At 46.3% G+C, this 21,136-nt stretch overlaps 1 protein-coding gene across 1 annotated transcript in view; it reads right to left on the bottom strand.

The window, feature by feature from the left end:
- Positions 1 to 21,136, bottom strand: part of Thsd4 (thrombospondin type 1 domain containing 4) — a 593,810-nt gene that overhangs the window by 559,108 nt on the left and 13,566 nt on the right. The window contains exon 2 of the mRNA XM_052188134.1: positions 7,688 to 7,795. Coding sequence (XP_052044094.1) covers positions 7,688 to 7,716 — 29 coding nt within the window. The 5' untranslated portion in view covers positions 7,717 to 7,795. The remainder of the gene's footprint in view (positions 1 to 7,687; positions 7,796 to 21,136) is intronic.

Here is a 21,136-nt window from a genome sequence, read left to right as displayed (position 1 = left end):
TGGGCTACATGAGGCCTTGTCAGAAAAAAAAAAAAGACAATAGGAATGATGGAGAAAAGGAGGAGGAAGAAGAGGAGAACGAGGAAGAGGAAAGCAGTGATGATGGCAGCAGTGGTAGGCAGTCATGTGAATTCCAACTTTTTAAAGTCATCTGTGTACTTCCCCTACTCTCTGATGCAGAGTGCTCTGCCCTTCGATACCCAGCGTCACCATGTGAGTGTCACTCAGGGTGCTGGTCTTTGGTGCACACAGTCCCTAGAGCATACGTAGAAGCTCAGACTTGTCACTGCCTCCTTCCTTCTCTCAGTTGAGACTGCTCACTGTACAATTGTGTCCTCTGAACTTGTCTCCCATCAGGTGCCCCTGGCCTGGGAAATCTGAGGATGACCCTGTGTTTACAGTCTTCCTGCCTCCACCATCCGAATGCAGGGGAAACTGGGAAAGCCAGTTCCAAACAATGGAGGGGAGAGAGGAACAGAGAAATGCAATCAAGCTGCAGCCAGAGCAAAGCCAACAGACTGTGCGGAAGCCGGCGTGGTCTGTGAGGAGGGAACCTTTTCCATTCCACGGCATGGACTTAGACACCTTTCTAATTGCATGTAGGTTTTATTGAGCATTTACAGGTCCTCGGTGCTTGCAGCCATTCGTGTTCTCTGGAAATGCAAGGTGCTCTATCACTACACAGCTTAAGAATCAGAGCCCTGGGCTGGAGAGATGGCTCAGTGGTTAAGAGCACTGACTGCTCTTTCGAAGGTCCTGAGTTCAAATCCCAGAAACCACATGGTGGCTCACAACCATCCGTAAGGAGATCTGACTCCACTCTTCTGGAGTGTCTGAAGACAACTACGGTGTACTTACATATACTAAATAAATAAAACTTAAAAAAAAAAAAAAGAATCAGAGCCCTATGGTGAGTTCCTCTCTGTCTCTCCAACTTATGATGTCTCTCTAAAGTCAGCAGAAAGATCAGTTCAAAGCAGTTAAGGGGGGGGGGGGAAGGAACAGGAAGCAGAATGAAGAGGTGGAGGGGAAAAAAGAGAAAGAGGAAATAAAGATGAAATGCTAAACAAGGGACTGGGGCGTGGCTCAGTGGTAGCACATAGACTAGCAGGCACCAAGCCTTGGGGCCATCCCCAGCACCATTTAAGCTAGGTACAGCACAGCGGCTTAGTTCTGTATTACCTGCACTCAGATGGTGTAGGCAGAATCATTAAGTGCAGGGTCACCTCAGCTACACGGTATATGTGAAGTCAGCCTGGGCTACTTGACACCGTGTTCAAAGATAAGGAGAGAATGAAGAGGCAGGAGGTGGAGGAGAGGAACAGAAGACAAAGAAGAGGAAATGGAGGAAGATGAAGAAGAGATAGAGAAGGGGAAAAGAAAGGAGAAAAGGCAGCAATAAATCTGCCAAAGTGAGGCTGTGTGATAGGACACTCCTCATCCGTTCTTTGTTAAGCATTCCATAGTTCACTGTGGGAGGGAGAGACAGCAAAGCTAGTAAAAGAAAGGCCAGGGAAAAGAAGATTCCTACAAATTAGAGCAATTGGTTCTAAGTCTTGAGGAAGGAGCCAAAGCCTTTACCTGGGGAGACAAGGAAAGGCTAGCTGGCAGCCCAGCCATCACACCTTGACACCATTCAACTCCATCTCAGTACAGAATGTTCTAGCAAATCCTACCATCAAGCACTGGGTGATGAGGACAGGGTCCAGGTACAGGGCTGTGCCAGGCATAAGGCAAACTCAAGCCTGTCTGGACGCTTGCCGTCATTTTATAGGTAGGCCTTGCCAGGGCTCTCCTCCAGAAATTCATTTTAGTTCCTCTGTGTCTGCAGTTCAGATGGCTCCCACTAGAAACCCACAGATGAGATTCCAGTAGGCTCTTCCTGGACAGACCTCCACACTTTCCCCATCAGTGTAGGAGCATTCACATGCCCCGAGTTCCCAAACCTGTTTACATGGTTAGCACAGCTCTGCAAATGCACAGGATACCCAAACGGCTCACGGAGCCATGAATCGGAGAGTATTTGATGTTGTCTCTACAAAAGTGAGCTCGATGCTGTGGAAAGACTCACTAACAGCGAGCCGCCGAGGGGGAGGGAGCGGCTGGCAAATTAGGTGTGGATGGGACAATTGTGGATGACTGGGGGCAGAAAAGAAAACCTGTAAAACCTAGAATAACTGTCTTCAGAGCGCTTTTCAATGTCTTTAAACTCTCACACTGCTTTAAAGTGGGAACCTCAGATGACGCTTACGGGCGTGGTTTGTGCAAGAAAGACGATCAGGCCTTCATGTGCAAAGAAATGCTCTTGGCCCCACATCAAAACAGTCTGTGCGCTGTGCTCAGATACACATGTGTTTTAAGTTTAAAGTAAACTGTTGAAGGTGTGTTCCTTCCTACAGTTTCCCTGCTTTAACCTAATTGAGTCACTGATCATCCTGGTCAGGAATATAAAACTTTGTCCTAATTTCTTTTATATAAAAGGTAATCAGTACTTTCCGTGTTCGAAGGTTCACTTACAGTGGGTTATCCTTTGCACTGCTGGGCCGGCTGGCCACTCCTTACATATTCTGATGTATTTACTGTCCCCTGAGTAGTGGTATAGGTGACAGCTAATGCAAATCCTGGTTTCACTCTTGGTTTGTCTTGTTTGTTTGGAGTTGTTTTAAGACAGAGTCTCATTATATAGTTTCAACTCTCCATCCTCCTGCCTCTGTCTCCCAAGTGCTGGACTCCATAGGCAGGCGCCTCCAGGCCAGCCTGGCCTGCCTTAGGAACACTAGGAAGTTTAAATATTTGACTCAGTACCTCCTCTTCATTTTCCTTCACTTCCTATTTCTCCTTTTTTCTCTACTCCCCTCCTCTTCTTTCTCACTTCCTGATCTATAGCAAAAGGAACAGTGATTGACCTCTGACCTTTCCAATTGCCATGTAGTTCTTCACCCTGCGGGAGACCACAGCATTCACTGACGGACTGCACCCTAGATCGCCAGCCCTATCTTGGACACTCTCACACACAGATGAACAGTTCTCTGAGCCACCTCCCCTCGCATCCGTCCTCGGGGTCCTTTTCTGAGGCTCCGAGAGCAACCACCCTTCCCGCTCTCGTTTCCTCAATCCCTTTCGGTCGTATTTCTAAGTGGAATGGCTGACAGGCATTAAAGTAATAATACTTTACTGGAGTGTATATCAAGGAAAGGAGAAACTAATGTTTTCAAAGACTAAAACCAGACACTTGACCTAAGGCCATGGACTGTAAAATCCTTAAAATGATCCAGACCTCTCCTCCGTAAGACCTATAAAATCCACCATCTAGCTGTAATGGCCCTAATTACATCTGCATTTCTTCAAAAACTACCGTTCAAAATAAAAATGGCCAAATCAGTTCTATTTCCTGCCAATGTAACCACCTCCTTGGCATTCCCTAGTTTTGTTTCCTCTTTTGTTTTTATTGGAAACGTGAAGTTTGTCAGCTCTGCTAAGGCACTCTGAGAAGTGGGCGAAGAGCACCTGCCGCTCTAATGTGGCGGTGCCTACAAGAAAGATAGGGCTGGCAAGATGGCTCAGTGGGTAAAGCACTTGCCAAGCAAGCACGAGGACCTGAGTTCAGATTCCCAGAGCCCACATAAAAGCCCAGGGGTGGAGACAGCAGACATCTCCTCTGTGATTCTAGTACTGGGGAGGAGACGGGAGGATCCCTCACTGCCTGGCAGGTCAATCTAGGAAATCAGTGAGCTCCAAGTTCAGAGAGATGCTGTGTCTCTCAGTGGAGGACTGGAAGACCAGTAGAGGCCTGGACTGGGCCTCTGGTTCTTGCATACATTCACCACACATGCATGTAGACCTGAATGCAAAGGGGAATACAAACAGGTGCCCGTGGACATGCACACCCACATATACCACACAGCTCATGCAAATGCACATACACACACAGGGCATGTGAGTTGAAGTCTTAAGAAATACAAACACTCCAATGTCATTTAGCACATGTTCTGTCTTGGAATAGATGTAGACAAATTTCACTTAATCTGGTTTCCTCCAATCTTCTGCTCCAAAGGCATTTGACTTGTCCTGATGCTTCCACGGGCATTTGAGCTTATCCAGGACTTAAGAACCCGCTAAACAGCTCACCCAGGGTTAAAAGCTTCACGGTTCTCCCAATACCGGCTTTGACTAGGATTCTTTTTGTTACTCTAGGCTCTGGGCAGAGCAGGGGTCTGTGTTCATTCCTGGCCTTCACTGTGGATGGCGATGAAGTTGACTTTCTGTTGTTCTGTGGCTTGGCAAAGACTGGGGAGGATTTTTAAACGAAATCTCTGCCTGTCGGAATTGTGAATGCCCCTGATATTTTTTTTCCTCTGTGCAGCACTTGTTAACTGCAACTTGCTTTCTCTCTAGGTAGGAAACTCCTTTGACTCTCCCCGTCTGTCTCCATGAGGTGGATCACTTGGATAAATACAGGACCGTGCCTGTTCCTCTCCTACCAGATCTGTCAGGGGCTTCTCGCTCCTCAGCGGAACCCCCTCCCCCACACCAACCCCAGCATTTGGAAAAGAAGTGCAACAGAAAGCACTGTAGCATTGCTGTTATTTGTTTTATTTATAAAATATAAAATTCATTTACATGGTCCTGGAGAAAAACACACACACAATGGTTGGGCCAGTGAAATGGCTTGGTGGGTTTAAGGCCCAGCAGGAGGACATCCAAGGTCTGAGCTGATGCTCAGAAGTTGTCCTCTGACCTTCCTCTCTCTCTTCCTCTCTCCTCCCTCTCTCCCTCCCTCCCTCCTTTCCTCCCTCTCTCACTCCCCCTTCCCTCCCCCCATCTCTCTTTCTCTCTCCCTCTTCCTCTCCCCTTCCCTCTCTCCTTCCTTTCCTCTCTCCCTCCCCCTCTCTTTTCCTCTTCCCCTCCCCCTCTCTCTCTGTACACACACACACACACACACACACACACACACACACACACACTTTTAAAGATATACAGTGGGTAATTCATGTCTGACTTACGATGCAGGGGATTGATGGGAATTCCCAGTTTTAAACTCCTGCAGAATTGCCTGCCCACCCACATAACTGACATTTTCTTCTCCCATCCTGACAGCAGAACCCTTGATAAAGTGTCTACCAAGAAGACCTGTCAAAGCAGTCTTTGCTACAGGACCCAACACAGGGCCTGCCAAGATTCCACAGCCCCACCAGCTACGTAGCAAGGCCCCAGGCAGTTTCCAGTTGCTCCACTAGGCTGTTCAGAGGTGTAGGCAATTTCTTAGAATCCATGCCCAGTGCAGAGGTAGGAGGCAAGCCTGCTGTGAGGCCTCCCTCACATGGGTACGACGACCACCACAGCCCATAAATGAAGAAGAGGCATCCATTCAGATTCCAGGATGTAAAGGAAAACACAGCAAGCGGGGCTTTCCCCTTGAGATACTCTGCCTATGTGGCTTGGGTGGTCATGTTTTGGGGGAGCATTTTTGATGACAGTGCACTTACAGCTGTCCGCTGGGTAGGGACTCCCCTCTTGTCCTCCACTGGTTCTCTCAATCCTGTCAAGGTCTGAATGTATCTTCTACTTTCTAACCTAGTGCCTCGAGACCGACTGACTTGCCTTGATCTCTCACTTATGTGCGATTCTACAGCAGAACTTTGGGACTTCCCATCAGTCTGTCGCATACTGTATGTTCAGAGATAGCATATGATTTAAGGAAGATAGTTCAGCTGATAGAATGTTTGCCTCACACACATCAAGCCATGGGTTCAACCCCCAGCACTCAACCTTCTTAGTGGTACACACATACAATTCCAGCTCTTGGTAGGTGGAATTAGGAAAAGGTCATCCTTGGTTTCACAAAGAGTTTAAGGCCAACCTAGGATATACAAGACCCTGTTTCAAAACAAATTTCATTTTTAAGTGATAAGCCTTAAAGCCACAAGTGTTATGTTAATTTAGGCTGCTCTGTTGACATCTGGATATTATGCAGGTTGAGAATAACACTTTCCTGACCTCTCTTGCTGGCATGTGACATACCTGTGACCGTGTCATTGATGCAAAGTTTTGTAGTTCCTGCGGGATTTTGGATTTCTAGCCTGCACATGACTTGCTCATGTAAAATTTTACAAGCAACAACACACTAAAGCACATGCATACACTACACTCAATTAAATACTGGGCATGGGCCCTGAAGCATCTGCTTGGCAAACACTGCAGCCTAGCTGGGTGAGCGCATGTGCTGACATCATAACACATTACAGACCGTTAGCATGTGGAGCACGAGTTGCCAGTGTTTGAAGCTAATGCATGGTTAGAGAGGAAGCAAGGCTAAGACACTCTCAGGGTGTGACTTTTTGGATAGCACGCTCCTCCTTCCTTCTCTCTATCCAGATTGGCAATCAGTTTATGTAAAGAGCACCCCAAGACCTCAGAGCGACCTCATCACAGAACTATCAACTGCAAGACCTTACTTGGGATGTGCAGGATGCTCCTAAGACAACACAGCTAAAACAAACACTGAAGAAACTCAGTGTAAGAAAGACATGCAAGAATTATCCGGAAATCCAGACTTCAAACATCGATATTTATAACAATAGATTTATTGATCTGATAATGTATAAATGTTACAAATCTATACCTACAGAGTTCATTTTTATAAATAAAATCCTGTTGTCTACTTTATATATTACTATTATTATGTGGTGTGTGTGTGTGTGAGTGTGTGTATGATTTGAAGTTCAGAGCACAACTTTCAGGTGTCAGTTCTCTGACCAACCTTACATCAGGTTTACAAAGCAAATGTTTTTACCTACTGAGCCAACTCAGTGACAAAGATTAAATAATGTTTACAAAATCATCAGTTGATTAGATCAGGCTGGCCCTGAACTAGTCATACAATCAGATTCTGACTCTCCTGCCGCTATTTCCTGCGTGCTGGGATTATCACCACATGCAGTGCAGCCCAGATGATTCGATGCTGAGAGTCCAAGCCAAACACTCACCAATTGAGCAATGGAGCTACAGCCCCAGTTCCCTATCTGCTTCTTGTCTTAAAACAGTCCCAATAACACGGGTTACATTTTCAATGGCTGGAGCTCTTATTCTGAGTCCACAGATACTGCAAGCCCATGTCCATAGCTTACTATCTCTGAGAACTGATTCTATCAAGTAGAAAATGAAAATGCAGTACTTACTCAGCTCACCACACACACACACACACACACACACACACACTTAACCTAACAATCAGGTTTTTAAATTAAAGTGGAAAGACATGGAGGTTTTGAGCAGAAGAAACCAGGATATTAATGATACCAGATAAGTTACGTCAAACTCTATGGGCTCATAACCAAGGTTACCTATAGTCACAGCAGACCACAATACTTTTCAAGTTCCTTAGGTAATTCTATTACATAAAATATGTAATATACATACGATATGTAAATAGGAAGGACATTCTGAACTGCAGAGACCTGCACGCCTGCACGACTGTAAGGAACACTACTGACACACACAGCCAAAGGGCCAAGTACTTCAAGGAGCCATATAGTAAAACATGAACATGAAACTCCATTTTGAGCCAAGGGGACATGCTTGTTTGCTATGGTACAGACTGAACCCAGTGTCTGGCCACGCTAGGCAAGTGCACACCACAGAGCCGCGCCCCATGACTGCTTTTGTTTTTAAGAGGTTGTCTGCTCACCTGAAACAGCTTGTGAGATGGGAAACCATGATGCTGCGGGTCCAGGCTAAGGCACGGGCTCCTCAGAGGTGTCGCCAGTTTCCTGCTGGTTCAAGTGGTGTCTAACTCCTATAGAAACGAACGTGGTCAATTTTTAGTATCACTTGCTTAGAAAAATTCTAGAGACCAATCAGATGAAGAAACTGGAATTAAACAAATAAGAGAAGGCCGAAGCATGGCTCGGCAGGTAAAGCCACCGGCCACCAAACATGCCAGTCTGTCTTTGGTCCCCAGGTCCCACTTGGTGGAATGAGAAAACGAACTCCCACAAGATGTCTCCTGAAGTCATTATATATGCCTTAGCAAACACACATAAATACACACACACACACACACACACACACACACACGCTATTAAAAGAAAAAAGTGCCATTTCCCAGTTATGGTGATCAGGATTCCCCAGCTGGAAGGTGATGAACAGGAGGGGACAGCCTTCCAGGATTCTCAGTACAGTCCCTGACTGTGACAGCTAATCTTTGTTGGAAATTTGAGGGTATTTAGAATCTCCTAGAAGACACACTTTTGACTGTGTCTGTGGAATCATTTCCAGAGAGGTTTAACTGAGAAAGGAAGTACCATTGGGAATGTGGGTGGCACCACCCAAGATCTAGAATCCCAGACTCAGGGCAAAAGGAAACAGAGAGAGCCAAATGACCATGAACTATATCCATGTTCTGGTTGTGAGTACCATGTGTAGTGGTATAAATAGGTATGGCTGCACAGACTTCTGTTTGAATGCTTGGGCCCATAAGGAGTAGTGCTATTGAGGGGGGGGGTGGTGGCCTTGTTGGAGAAGGTGTGGGCTTGTTGGAGGAAATGTGTCACTCTAGGGGCGGGCTTTGAGATCTCATGTGCTCAACCTAGGCCTACTACCTTTTTGTAGTAGATCAAGATGTAGAGCTCTCAGCTCCTTCTCCAGCACCATGTCTGCCTGCACGCTGCCATTCTCCCTGCTATGATGATAATGGACTAAACCTCAGAAACAGTTAACTAGCCCCAATGAAATGCTATCCTTTATTAGAGTTGCTGTGATCATGGTGTCTCTTCACAGCAAGAGAACCCCCAACAAAGACACCCATGTGACCAAGAACCCCTTGCTCTCACTATCATGCCCTCCCTCTTTCATGATAAACCACATCCTCTCAAACCATGACAATAGACCTCTTTTCCCTTAAGCTGCTTCTATATTTTGTCACAACCCCACTGGAAATCCAGGGGCCTCTGACTGGCTACCTGACCAGAGAAAGTCATTCAGCATGTCTGGATGATGGTTTCCTACCTGTATAGTATGGTAAAAGTGCCGCCTAACAGTTCAAAGCATGGAACTACTGACACGGGCTGTGGCACAGACGAACCTGGAGAAGCGCACACTAAATGAGAGAACCCAGATGCAAAAGAACACGCATTACACAACTCCATTTATAAGTTGTGTTCAGAATAGAAAATGACATGGATGCAGAGAGTAGATGAGGAGCTGCGGGTGCTGGGGGAGGGGAGGAGGGAGGAGCTTGTGGGAAAGTATACCATTCGTTCCTGGGGTCTACTAAAACTAATATAGTAATTATCCAACACTGTAAATAGACTAAAAACCATTACATTGGTGATGAAATACGTTATATGTCGATAAAACTGCTTTAAAAGATTGCCTAGGGCTGAGAATCTAGCCCAGATCTAGCATTCTTGTTTACCATGCAGAGGGCCCTGGACTCAACCCCCAGCACAGACATGAGCAAGCACAAACTGCCGGAAACACCTCAGGTGAGGGCAGGCACAAGATAAAGGCTAGAGCTTGTGACTGGGCAGTGGCAAAGGAAGGCTGGCTGAGAGCTTTAGAGACGAGGACAGAGAGACAGAGAGACAGAGAAGTGGAGAGACGGAGAGACAGAGGAGGGGGACAAAGAGGAGGAGACAAGACGGAACCTATAGGAGAGGAAGAGGAGCCAGAACCACACAGTCCTGGGAGCCATAAGTATTGGGGATTTCTTAGATAGATGATTAAATAAGTAGGGTGCATCTGCCCCATCTAGGTGTACAGCTTGGTTTATATCAATTGAGTTTTTGGGTTCTTTGTGTGGGCATTTTGTGAGTTGAGAATTTACTAATATGAATCTGACTGATAAATTACAAGCCTCTAGAGTTTTGATTTTACCGGGTTACAGGGATTTGTGACAGCTAACCACAGGGGTCAGTTGGCTGGGAATGTAAGTAGGATCTGCTGCAAGAGAACACACACAAAGCCCTAGGCACCACCCCATCACCATGATAAGCAGGGCTAGAATCCTATAATCTTAGCACTCGGGAGGTAGAGACAAGGTGCAGGCTTCAAGACTGTCCACAGCTACTTAGTAAGCTTGAAATGATCTTGGTGTACACGAGTAGAAGCAAAGGCTGTCGTCACAGGTGGTCATGGGGATTAAATGAGGAGACATGTTTCATATGCTTGGCCAGTGGCTGATGCAGAGAGATGTTGACTGACTAAAGGGTGGCTCTGGTGATGTTCAGGCAAGAAGCCAAGTGACACTTAGAGTATGTCATCACCATAAAATTAAGTTGGTAGAACCCCTCACCTACAAACACCACTTTATTCTGGGGTCCTAACCAAATAGAATTTCTAAATACTGGCAAGCAAGCCAGCAGTCTGGACACAAAGTATAAATAGCATCAGAAAGGCCAGGTTGGGAGCCTCGGATTGAACAGAATGAAACTTGAGGGAAGAGAGATGGCCAAACCCTGCTCTTCCCACTGCTCTTTATAGGAAAGTCAGATGCATGAAGCAAGAATACAAGGTGCAGGGGGACCCTCTCTCACAGCAAGATGGAGTTTTCAAAGACTACTGCTCTCCACGTTCTTCCCAGGACTTCAGGGGCAAGGAGATAAGTTACAAAGATTTAAAAAAAGAAAAAAAGACAGTCATTAGAATTGAGCATGCCTATCACAGGGAGAAGGAACCCAGATTTTAAGTTAGCACCAACCCCTCCTGAGGTTCAGGAAAGAAAGCCTCTTAACTGTAATCACTCCTAATTACCCATCGGCAGCTCATGCAATTACTCAAAGTATCAAAGGCCCTTCCAGTCTTGACCTTCAGCCAGAAGTTACACTGTGATCTACCAGGAAGAAGGCCAGCAAACCAGATCAGTTAAAAACCTCTCCAAATCCCAGCAAGACCTTCCGCGGGTGAGTACAGGACAGGTACGCACCAAGTCAAAGCAGTGAACTTGGTAAGCAGAGCAAGCTTTGCCAAGCTCCTAATAACCACTGACTAATAAATACTTACTCACCAAGAAATGTGTTTGGGTCCCCTCCACAGCGTTATGGCAGAAGATGGGGAGGCATAGAGATTAACTCACAAGGACAAGGACTGGAAACCTTCAATCCATCTATAATACGTGATAAACATAAGGGACGGAGCATGCAAAAGAGGGCAGGTGCTATGTAAAGGACCTGTAAAGAGGACTCTAGTGGACTCATGACTTTATAATGCCCCTCACCATGCCCAGTCTGTGCAGTGCTAGGACTGAACCCAGAGTCTCATGCATGCAACGCAAACATCCAGGCCCCACCCTGTTCTCCCTCCACGTGACTCATGCTCTAAGGTATTTAGCCATCAGAAGGAAAGCATCCATTTGCATCCATTTAAAACATGGCTTCTTCCATTTGTGCTTCACCCCTTCAAGACTTGTAGTAGGAGAATATTTCTATGTAGCCGCATAACACATTGATAGATAAAAATAGATAAGTAGCCAAACACATTGGAGTTGGATGCCCAATTACATTTTGAATAATGCTAAAATAAAATTAACTTCAAATTTAAAAAAAAAAGGAAGACACTACTTCAGTGTGTCTTTTGATTAATTTTTTAGTTTTTTTTTTTTTTGTATTTGGATTTTGAGTTTTGAGATAGTCTTACTAAGTGATGATACAGGTTGACCTTGAACTTCTGATCCTCCTGCCTCAGACTTCAAAGTTCTGGAATCCGCTATGCCCAGCTCTTCATCAGATTTGATTGGCCATCCCTACATCCAGTTTGGGAGCTTCCTGTGGGAGAATTACGAGCTCTGCCATTTCCTTGGGGTTCACACTGGCTTCCAGACAACCCCAATAGGTGTCATCTATTCAACCAGCTCTGCCTGTCTAACTGTGTCCCCACGAGCCATATGGACATCATGAAATTAACGTTGTGGGTCATGACCAGCATTTATTAACAGGAAAATGAGTTAATTAGAGGAGAAATACCAGCATCTATCACATATAGGGAGAGTATGCCTCACTGTGGCTTAAAGGCAAGCAAGTTCAAAGTCCCCTTGTGGAAAGGCCAGACACAGCAGAAGATTAAAACTATGGTTGTGTGGAATAAAACATGAGGAGCCCAGTAAAGCCTGTTATCTAAGACCCTGTAAAGCAGTGTGGGGCCGATTCTGATGAGCTGGACAAGAAAGAGCTATTGTTAGCTCTGGAGGAGGGGAGCCTGGGAAAAGGAGGTTCCCCGAAGATACTTCTGGCAACCGTGTGTGAGCCATTGAGTAAACAAGGGCTCCATGGAGCTGGACTGAGGCTCCTTCGGAGGTTTGCTCATGATTTATAGCTTGGACATTGAGCATAATGTCTAACAATGCAGTTTCTGTAAGAGTGGATGCTCCTGAGAGACTGGAGATCTCACCTTCTCACTGATCCAGTAAGACGCTAAGAAGGCTGAGCAAGACACACAATTTGGTTCAGTCACAGTCCCCACACCCTGGGAGGCCACAGGGCTTGAGACAGAAGGGACAAGAAGAGCATCTTGGGAGATCCGAGCCAGAGCAGAATATAGTTTCTTTGACCCCTAAAGATCCAATGTGCCCCGAGCTATGATACAACCACACTACCCCCTACTCTGAGTAGTTTTCCTGCCCTTTGTCCTTATGCTATGAACAAAGCTCCTCCTTGACTCCTCTGGTTCTAAAAAGGTGGGTCTGCTCAGCCCTCAGGTCAACACCAGAAGGGCCTAACTCCAGGTCCCTGTTCTCCACCCCTCGGACCTCCTCCCACGCAAATGCCTGGAACACACACAATGTAAAGCAAACACCCAAGCAAACAAAGGGCACTAGTCCCCTGGGACAGGAAGTGACTCACGAGCAAAGAACCAGGGTCAAGGATTTTAGAAGGAGCCTGGCCATGTCCCAGCCAACCATGTGTCTAAATAGGGAAGCTGAAGAAGGTTGAAAACCATCTTTCACTAAGAGCCTGAGACTGGACACAGCATGCTATCCAACCCACAAACAAACTGGGAAAGCAACATCTGGATAAGGGACGAGGACCGAGGAAAAGGGCTGATAATGGATGAAGGCTTCCAGAGTCCTCAGGGGATTTAATGTGTTTGGAATGGATAAACCCTGTCCTGTAGAGAGAATTGGGAGAATGGCAGAGAGCTGAGGACTGAGGGTCCAGCTGTGCCTGTGGCAAGCCAGAGACTAAAGACCAAGGTCTAGAGCCACTGTCCAGTAAGGTGACATGGGTATCTCCATATCCCAACCAGGAAACCACTATGGGTGGGAGGAAGCTTTGACCGGAGAAGGGAGAAAGCTGACAGAAATAAAGGCCGAAAGCAAGAGGCAGAAAATGAGGCTTTATTTCTTCAAGGGAGCCCTTCTTAAAGTAAACAGGCTATCCTGAGCAGGCTGAGGAAGGGATAGAGAACCTTCTAGGCAGCCAAGCACAGTTACAAATGCAGGCTAACTCTCAACTATACATTTCTTTAAAACATTATAAGAACTCTTTTATTAATATTGATTGATTGATTGATTGATTGACTATAACTAGGTTTGCATGGTGCTCAACAGTGAACTTTGTAGACAACAATGTTCTACTGCAATGTCAAAAGGCTGGGCATGCTAGCAACAGTTAGTATCGACTGTTAATTAATAAGATAATGTGCAAACATGCCAGCTGAGAGGGAGAGGCATGGCCTTGAACCTTAAGAGAAGGAACTCTTGTCTTTGAATATGTATCAGACAGCATCTGCATACCTGTTCCTAGATTGATAGGAAGGTCTCTAAAGAGACGAATTACCTTTCTAAACATCAGGCATCCAGGCACACTGCCTGGGAGGGGGCAGGTGCAATAAAAAGCTGGCTGACCGGATGAGTGGCTGAATGGTAAATACGATGTTCTTCTCTTGGTGGGGTTCGCACACATGTTGAGACCAGAGGTCTGTATCAAATGTCTTCCTTAATTGCTTAGTGGCCTTATTTGTATTCCTTTTTCCATGTTTCATGTGTGTATGTTGTTGTTCTTCCTCTTCTTCCTCCTCCTTCTGCTTCTGCACATCTCTGTGCATGGGCACTGAAGGCCTGAGGTTGATCAGTAGAATCATCCTTGATCAGTGTCCCCCTTTTTCGCTGGGGCAGGGTCTCTCAATCGAACTCGAGCTTTCCAATATGACTGGTCTTGCTAGCCAGCTTGCTCCGGAGAACCCAGCTCCGCCTCCAAAGGCTGGAATCACAAGCAGATACCCCGTCGTTTCACACGGGTTTCTATGAACCTAAACACTCATCTTCCGCTTGTACGTCTAGTGTTTAACAGCCAAGCCACCTGTCCAGCCCTTCACCTCATTTTTTGAGACAAGGCCTTCCACTGAGCTTTGAAGCTGACCAATTTGATGACATTGGCTGGCCAGCAAGCCCCAGGAATCCACCTGTGGAGACCTCTCCAGTGCTGGGATTACAGATCCCTCCCCTGTCGTTTTAAGTGAGTGCTGAAGAACTGAACTCAACTCTTGGTTCTTGCCATCTCCCCAGCCAGAACTTTCCGTGGCAGAAAGCAGGATTCTCATTTCTCTGGAGATGCTACCATGCATGTTCAGCAAATGTCCAAAGAGAGACCTGGGAGCAGGCAGATGGACTAACTGCTGCAGATACAGACATATGCTGCCTCTGTGGAGGATCTGGCCTCTCCACCTTCTCCAGGCTGAATTCATACAGCCCTTTCAGGAAATCCAGCCCCAGGCCACGGGGCATCCACTGAGGCTGACCTTGCCTCTCCCCACCCCACCCCTGACCTTGTCACATTTCCAGCTTCTTCTCCAGAGGCTAGTCAGAGGAATGTTCCCCGGCCAATCTGTCCTTGGCTGATGGTCTTTCCTCTCACCATGGGTCGCGTCATAGGGCCCAGCCCTTTTTTCCTCTTGTCACTCAGCCACAAAACTCATTTCTTCCCATGGAACCCCCATACTGCAGACTGACTAGCTCACCCTGAGCAACGAGGAAACACACAGAATGTGAGTTAGGAAAAAATGTGGAGATCTATTCAAACTCCCTGGCTACTTGTAAGCAAACACATCACCACCAGCCTTCTACATTAAGGGAGAACACCCTTGCATCTCCTCCCTCACCTGGAGAAAGTTGGTGACGGCACAAACAGCATCACCTTCAAGGTCATTAACACTGCTGTGGATTTATGTTTGTTTTCAACCCTAAAAGGAAAAAGCGTCTCCCAGGTAACTAGGGAAAATATTCAGAGGTCGAAATATCAGGCAAGCACGATGTTTCAAATCCATGAGCTATGTGTGCCGGACTCTGGGACATTGCCTTTCTCAGCTTCAGACACATTGGTTCGAAGGGGAGGGACTTTCTCCATTGGCTTCAGTGTCTGACTGACCACAGAAGGCCATCAGCTTAGTGACATTTTTTTAGTCTTAAGTCTCATATAAGGAACTCCAATTTGGGTGCTGTTACCATGTTTCTGAGCTGGTGCTTCGCACAGTGCGTGTGCACAGCAGGTACCCCCTTGGGTGACATCCAAGTCTAGCACTCTACCTCACTGGGAGGGTCTTCTCTTCAAGGCTGGCTGCCCAGCGGGGGATCTGAACAATAGCGGTGGTCTTCCACAACAACCAACCGCTACTTGTTTCTGAGTGTTTTGGAGATGAGGACACCTAAAGCCCTGGACGCCCAGGAAACAGTCCTTGATGGGTCCTAGGTGTCCTTTCCTAGGATCCAGACACCTAGAGGCTGACTCCAGTCATTCCCCCAACTCAGTTACAACTTCTCCCAGAATCTTCTGCCTGCCTGGCTTGTGGCTATCAAAGGAAAAGAGCAGACAGCTCCAGTCCGGCTCTGCATGGGACCTGCAGCTTTTCTTATGGGCTGCCCTTAGCCTTCAACAGTAGACTATACCACTCCTAACACCTATGTGTGCTTCTTAGACAATCTGGCCAAAAGTGAGGTAGCCACGGGACAAGGAGAATGTCAGCTCAGACCATCTTTCCCTTCTTCTGACTTAGGGTCTTAGCCTGCCTTTTCTTCATTAGGATCTATGTCCCATCACCTACAATGGTCCTTTGTCATTCTGCAGAGCGTCTATGTCCATCAACACACATACACATTAATTCCCAAACTCATTCATATTCTCTCTCTCTCTCTCTCTCCCTCACACACACACACACACACACACACACACACACACACACACACATACACCACACACACACACAGGGTTCATGTATGTGTTAACAGTACAAGAACAAATTCCTAGAGAGCAAGTGACATGCTCGTTCAGAGCTGAGTTATGGATAACATGGTTTTTCTATTAAGAAAATAAAAACCTGTATGTATATAAAATTATGCATGTTCCTGGGTATCAGTTCCTAAGCCCATTTTAAAAAAAAAAAAACATGCACATTAAGAAAAGCCAAAAACCTATAGAAAAATGTAAATAGAAAAGCACTAACTGTCTCATAATTTAATGTTAAATAAATGTCTGAGGCCTCCTGGCACTCAGCATCAACCGTACATTCCCCGAGGACCTGATGGCCAACCTTCTCTGCTGCACGGCACCCAGGCTGCAGCTGGCCTCCAGCAGGGGAGGTGCCAGCTGCGCTCTGCCCAGCTCGCTACCTGCCAGCTTTGGCCTTGAGTCTAGGCTCTTTCCCCAGTTCCCTGAACGCTTGCTTGTGAGCGTGAGCCATAAATGAGTTGGGCCCGCTTTCTGCCCTTGGTACTTCTGAGTGTCAGGGAACGAATCTGCCTTTTCCTGCTCTGCTCCTGAGGCCTGTGCCACCAGGTTTGTGTTACATCTTTTTTTTTCTAAGCAACAGAAATCTGGTCAATGATTTGTAGCAACCACAGCTGCACCCTGTGTGCTAGGAGCTCTGACTGGCCCTTCAGAGAGAAGCAGAAATGGAGCACGTTAGACTTATGTCCTTGACAGGATTCGTGACAAGCGAGCATTAGGTCAAGCTGAAATCAGGTGTGGTGATTAAAAGATTAAGCCAACACCAAAGAGATGTCCAGCACATAAACTAAGGTGGCTTCGAAGGAAACTGAGCTCCAGCAAAACAATGAAGGGAAATTGAGCTTAGGAAAAAGAAGGCTGTTAACAGACCCCTTGCTTGATCCCCATCAGCACTGGGTGACTCCATTCACATCTGTCTCCCTTTACTGGCTCACTCTAGCAGACTCTGGAAAATTGCTAGCAATAGCACATGTGCCACAAACTCTGACCAGTGTTCTCTCGTCCTGATCTCTGCAACTGGGTGTCACACCGAGCTCCTGGGAGCCCCACACCTCACAACCTGTGCACCCATCAGCTTCCAGTTTCCTCCTGTTGATGGCCACTTCCGCACAATGAGAGGCTGGTCAGCAGCTGCACATCCAGCCCTGTACACCAGTTGGAGCATCACCATGTCTCCAGAGAACGGTGCTCAGTGCTCACCCAGTTTTTTGTGAGCCCCATTCCCTGTGTGCTGGGCTCAATCTTTTGCCAACTCAGTCTTTCCTTTGCATTCTCTCTCCCATAACCCCTCCTCCATGCCATTTCTGCCCAGCCCCATCTAACTCGCCAGCCAATCAACTGCAGTCAGTGGTTCTCCAACTTCCCCACACACCTTTCTCAGAGACCAAGTGGGAGCTCAATGCTGACTCAGGGGTAAAGCAGTTGCTACACAAGTATGCAGATGAAAATCCGGCCCCCAGAAACCCCCATGAACAGAGGCCAGGCATACCCTGTAATCCCATCATTTGGGATGGGAGGCCAGGGAGTCCCCAGAGGAAGCTGACTAGCTAGACTGGCTGAATCTGTGTGTTCCAGGTATGCTGAGAAACCCAGCTGAGCAAGGAAAGTGGGACAATAGAGGAAGGCATTCAGCACTGACTCCTGACTACACACGCACACACACACACACACACACACACATCAACCACTTGCAAACATTTGAAACCAGGCACATGTGAACATACACACACATGCACACATACATGCACATGCACACACACGCACCAACTGCAGATGAACAGGCACATCCGTCACTGTGACCTATGCATCTTTCTCTCTCCAATCACACCATTTCTTCCCCACCCCTCCAGCTCCTCCTTTTTATTCCTCTTCAAAATCATTTTCAGAAGTTTGACCATGACCCTGTAATCTGACTCTGTAACCTCAGCATTTAGGAAGCAGCAAATCAGAGGCTAGCCTGGGCTAGAGATTATCCCCCAAATCAACAATTGACTGTTATGGGTCTTAATGCTAGACTCCTTTGAATTAAGGTTGTATCTTATGCTACATCTGAAAACTTTTTGGGGGAATGATTCCATCCGGAAGCCTCCAGCCCTGTCTACTCTCTTCTCCCCTGGGACTGTACAAGCGCAGACATCAGACCTTTTGTTAGAGTCCTACAGACACCTGGCTTCCAGCCAGGCCTGCTGCACTCTGTGACTCAGGTTGGGTAACTCATTACAGCTTCCATTTGTTTCCATCCTCCTGCCTCTACACTCCTATGCAGTCCATCCAGTGAGACCTAATTTCAGTTATTATGTGTTTCCCTTCTAAAAATTCCACACAGGATTAAAAACTTAGACATGAGACTAGAATCTATTTTTAAAAAATCGGTAAGATACTGCATAGTGCTGATATGAGTAACGAGCTTTTAAAATGTGATCCCCAAAACACAGGCAACAAAACAAAAACACGAATAAGATTACAGCAAACACAGAAGCATTTGCAAGCAAAAGGAAAAGGAGAGGTGTGAAAAGACAGCCTATAACTGGGAGAGGATGTTTACAAACTGTGATTCTCAGATAGGACTAATATCCAAAATACAAAAAGGACTCAACTCAACTCAATAGCAACAACAAAGGGTGGCAAAGTAAACAAAGGACCCTGATAGGTGGCGCTCAAGGAAGCACGGAGAGACGCTGAACATCCACCATCACCGAGAAACAAAACTTTAAAGCAGGAATGAGTTTCCATCTTGTGCATGTCAGGATAGCGGTTATCAAACAGACTCAAGGTGGCAGTAGTTGCTGAGAGTCAGAGTGGGAGTTAGAGCAACAATCAAAGCTGCAAAGAAAGCTTGGTGCAGCAATTCCTCTTCTTGTATTTATTCTTAAGTACTTAATCTGTTTAGTGAAGAGATGCATGAACCCTCCGGTTACTTGCCTCCTTCTTCCCAATAACCATGGTGTGGAAATGAATGCAAATGCCCTCAGTCAATGGATGGATAAAGAAATGCTAAGTGGAATACTACTCAGCCTTTAAAAAGGAAAGGAACCAGATCATTTGGGACAACGTAGATAGAACTTGAGAAGCTGAGTGAAATAAGCCAGACACAAGAAGGCGTACCCATGTTTTCAATGCCCATGTTTTCGTGTATTTGTGGATTCTAGAATCGCTCAACCCATGGAAGTGGAGTGCAGATGGTGGTTAAAGAGAGCAGAGTGGAGGCAAAAGGAAGAGACAGACGGTGGAAGGGTGCAGAGTGCCCCTGTTTGATCTATTGCATAGTTTAGTGAGCAGTTAACGACAGCAGAGTAAATAGTTCACACTCGCCGAGTACTTTTCAGATGTCCTTTCTACAGAAAGTGACAAGCATCTGAGATGAAGGAGAATTAGCTCCATCTAAGTACTCCCTTTTCTACCCAAGAATTAGGCATGATTACAACATGTTAACTTATAATAATTTTAATATTTAGAAATCAAATTTCCAGGGCTTAGTGGTAGAACATTACTTATCATGTTTAAGGTCCTAGATTCAATCCCAGCATTACATAGATAGAGAGAAGACTGACATATACATAATTGACAGCTAGAAAGGTAGATAATATATGATAAATAAATAGGCAGATGATGGATGGATGGATAGATAGATAGATAGATAGATATTGGTGGGCGGATGATAGATTGATTTATGTGTGATGAATAAAATAGATGATAGATAGATAGATAGATAGATAGATAGATAGATAGATAGATATTGGTGGACAGATGGTTGATTTATGTGTAATGAATAAAATGGATGATAGACAGACAGATAATAGATGGTAGATAGATGTTTGGTAGGCAGATGGATTGAAAGATAGTTGATGGACAATAGAGTCTTTTTCTTCTTCTCTTTGCTAGGACCTTTTTCACTTCTCTCAAGCATATAGATAATTATTATCGAGGCCCTTTCATGACGGCAGCTTCTGAACCTTCACAGGGTATCTCTAACATCTTTGTCAGCTTAGTGTTGGCCTCGACCTATTGTCCTTTTTCATTCAGCAGAAGACCTTCCTGGTTCTCGTGACTGATTCTGTGCTAACCCTGCACATCATAGCCATTGTGCTATGAACAAAGATCTTGTTTAAAGCCTCCATATAACTGTCTTCTTTTGACATGCTTACGTCCGGGAGGGGCTTTTCCCTCACCATGCTCAGCCAGAGACAAAATCCTAAGTCCCCATTTGGTCTCTGCTGCGGAAGGGGAAATCACCAGTACTTCTGGCCAGGATGGTGACGGTTCCCGGTCTCCATCAGATCCCCACATGCATCCCTCTGCTGGGAGGGGAAAGGATGAGGTAAAGCGGGTGCATAGTTCCTCATATGGCCCCCACTGAGGCCACGAGCTGCAGCAGAAAAGAGGGGACGCGTGTCTCTGTTTCTGTGGGTAGTAAGGGAACTCATGATCGACCACTCCCCAGGAAGGGAAGAAATATTGTATCGCTGCTGGGTAAGGATGAAGGCCAAATATCCGAGCCTGTCTCAGTTGAGAAACGTCCCTTAGAAATGATCTAGTCAATCAGTGTTCGTTCAGGAGTGAAGAATTGGTAACACAACAATGGGCAACGACTCTGGCAGTCAAACAGCAAGCCAATGCCAAAAGAGGACTCAAACATCAGGGCCACAAGTCCAAGACACTTGTCTATACACCAAAGAGCTCTCCACCCAAGAACACCAGCCCCCTGCCCAACAAAACAATGAGAAAACCCTCACTGGTGAAGGACAGCAGCTGCCTCCCTTCGCATCCTCCCAGCGCCCAGGCCAGAAAGCACACGTGGCTATGTGCCATCGCCCCCTAAACAACACAAACACACGCTTGCTCAAGTCGGGTCTCCATCCAACACATACAGAGAAGGCAGGTTCGGGAGCCAAGAACCACAGCCTCAGTCACCTACAGGGCTG

The sequence above is a fragment of the Apodemus sylvaticus genome, chromosome 7 (assembly GCF_947179515.1).
Source record: "Apodemus sylvaticus chromosome 7, mApoSyl1.1, whole genome shotgun sequence".
Classification (NCBI taxonomy): domain Eukaryota; kingdom Metazoa; phylum Chordata; class Mammalia; order Rodentia; family Muridae; genus Apodemus; species Apodemus sylvaticus.
This window is presented reverse-complemented; position numbering and strand designations above follow the sequence as displayed.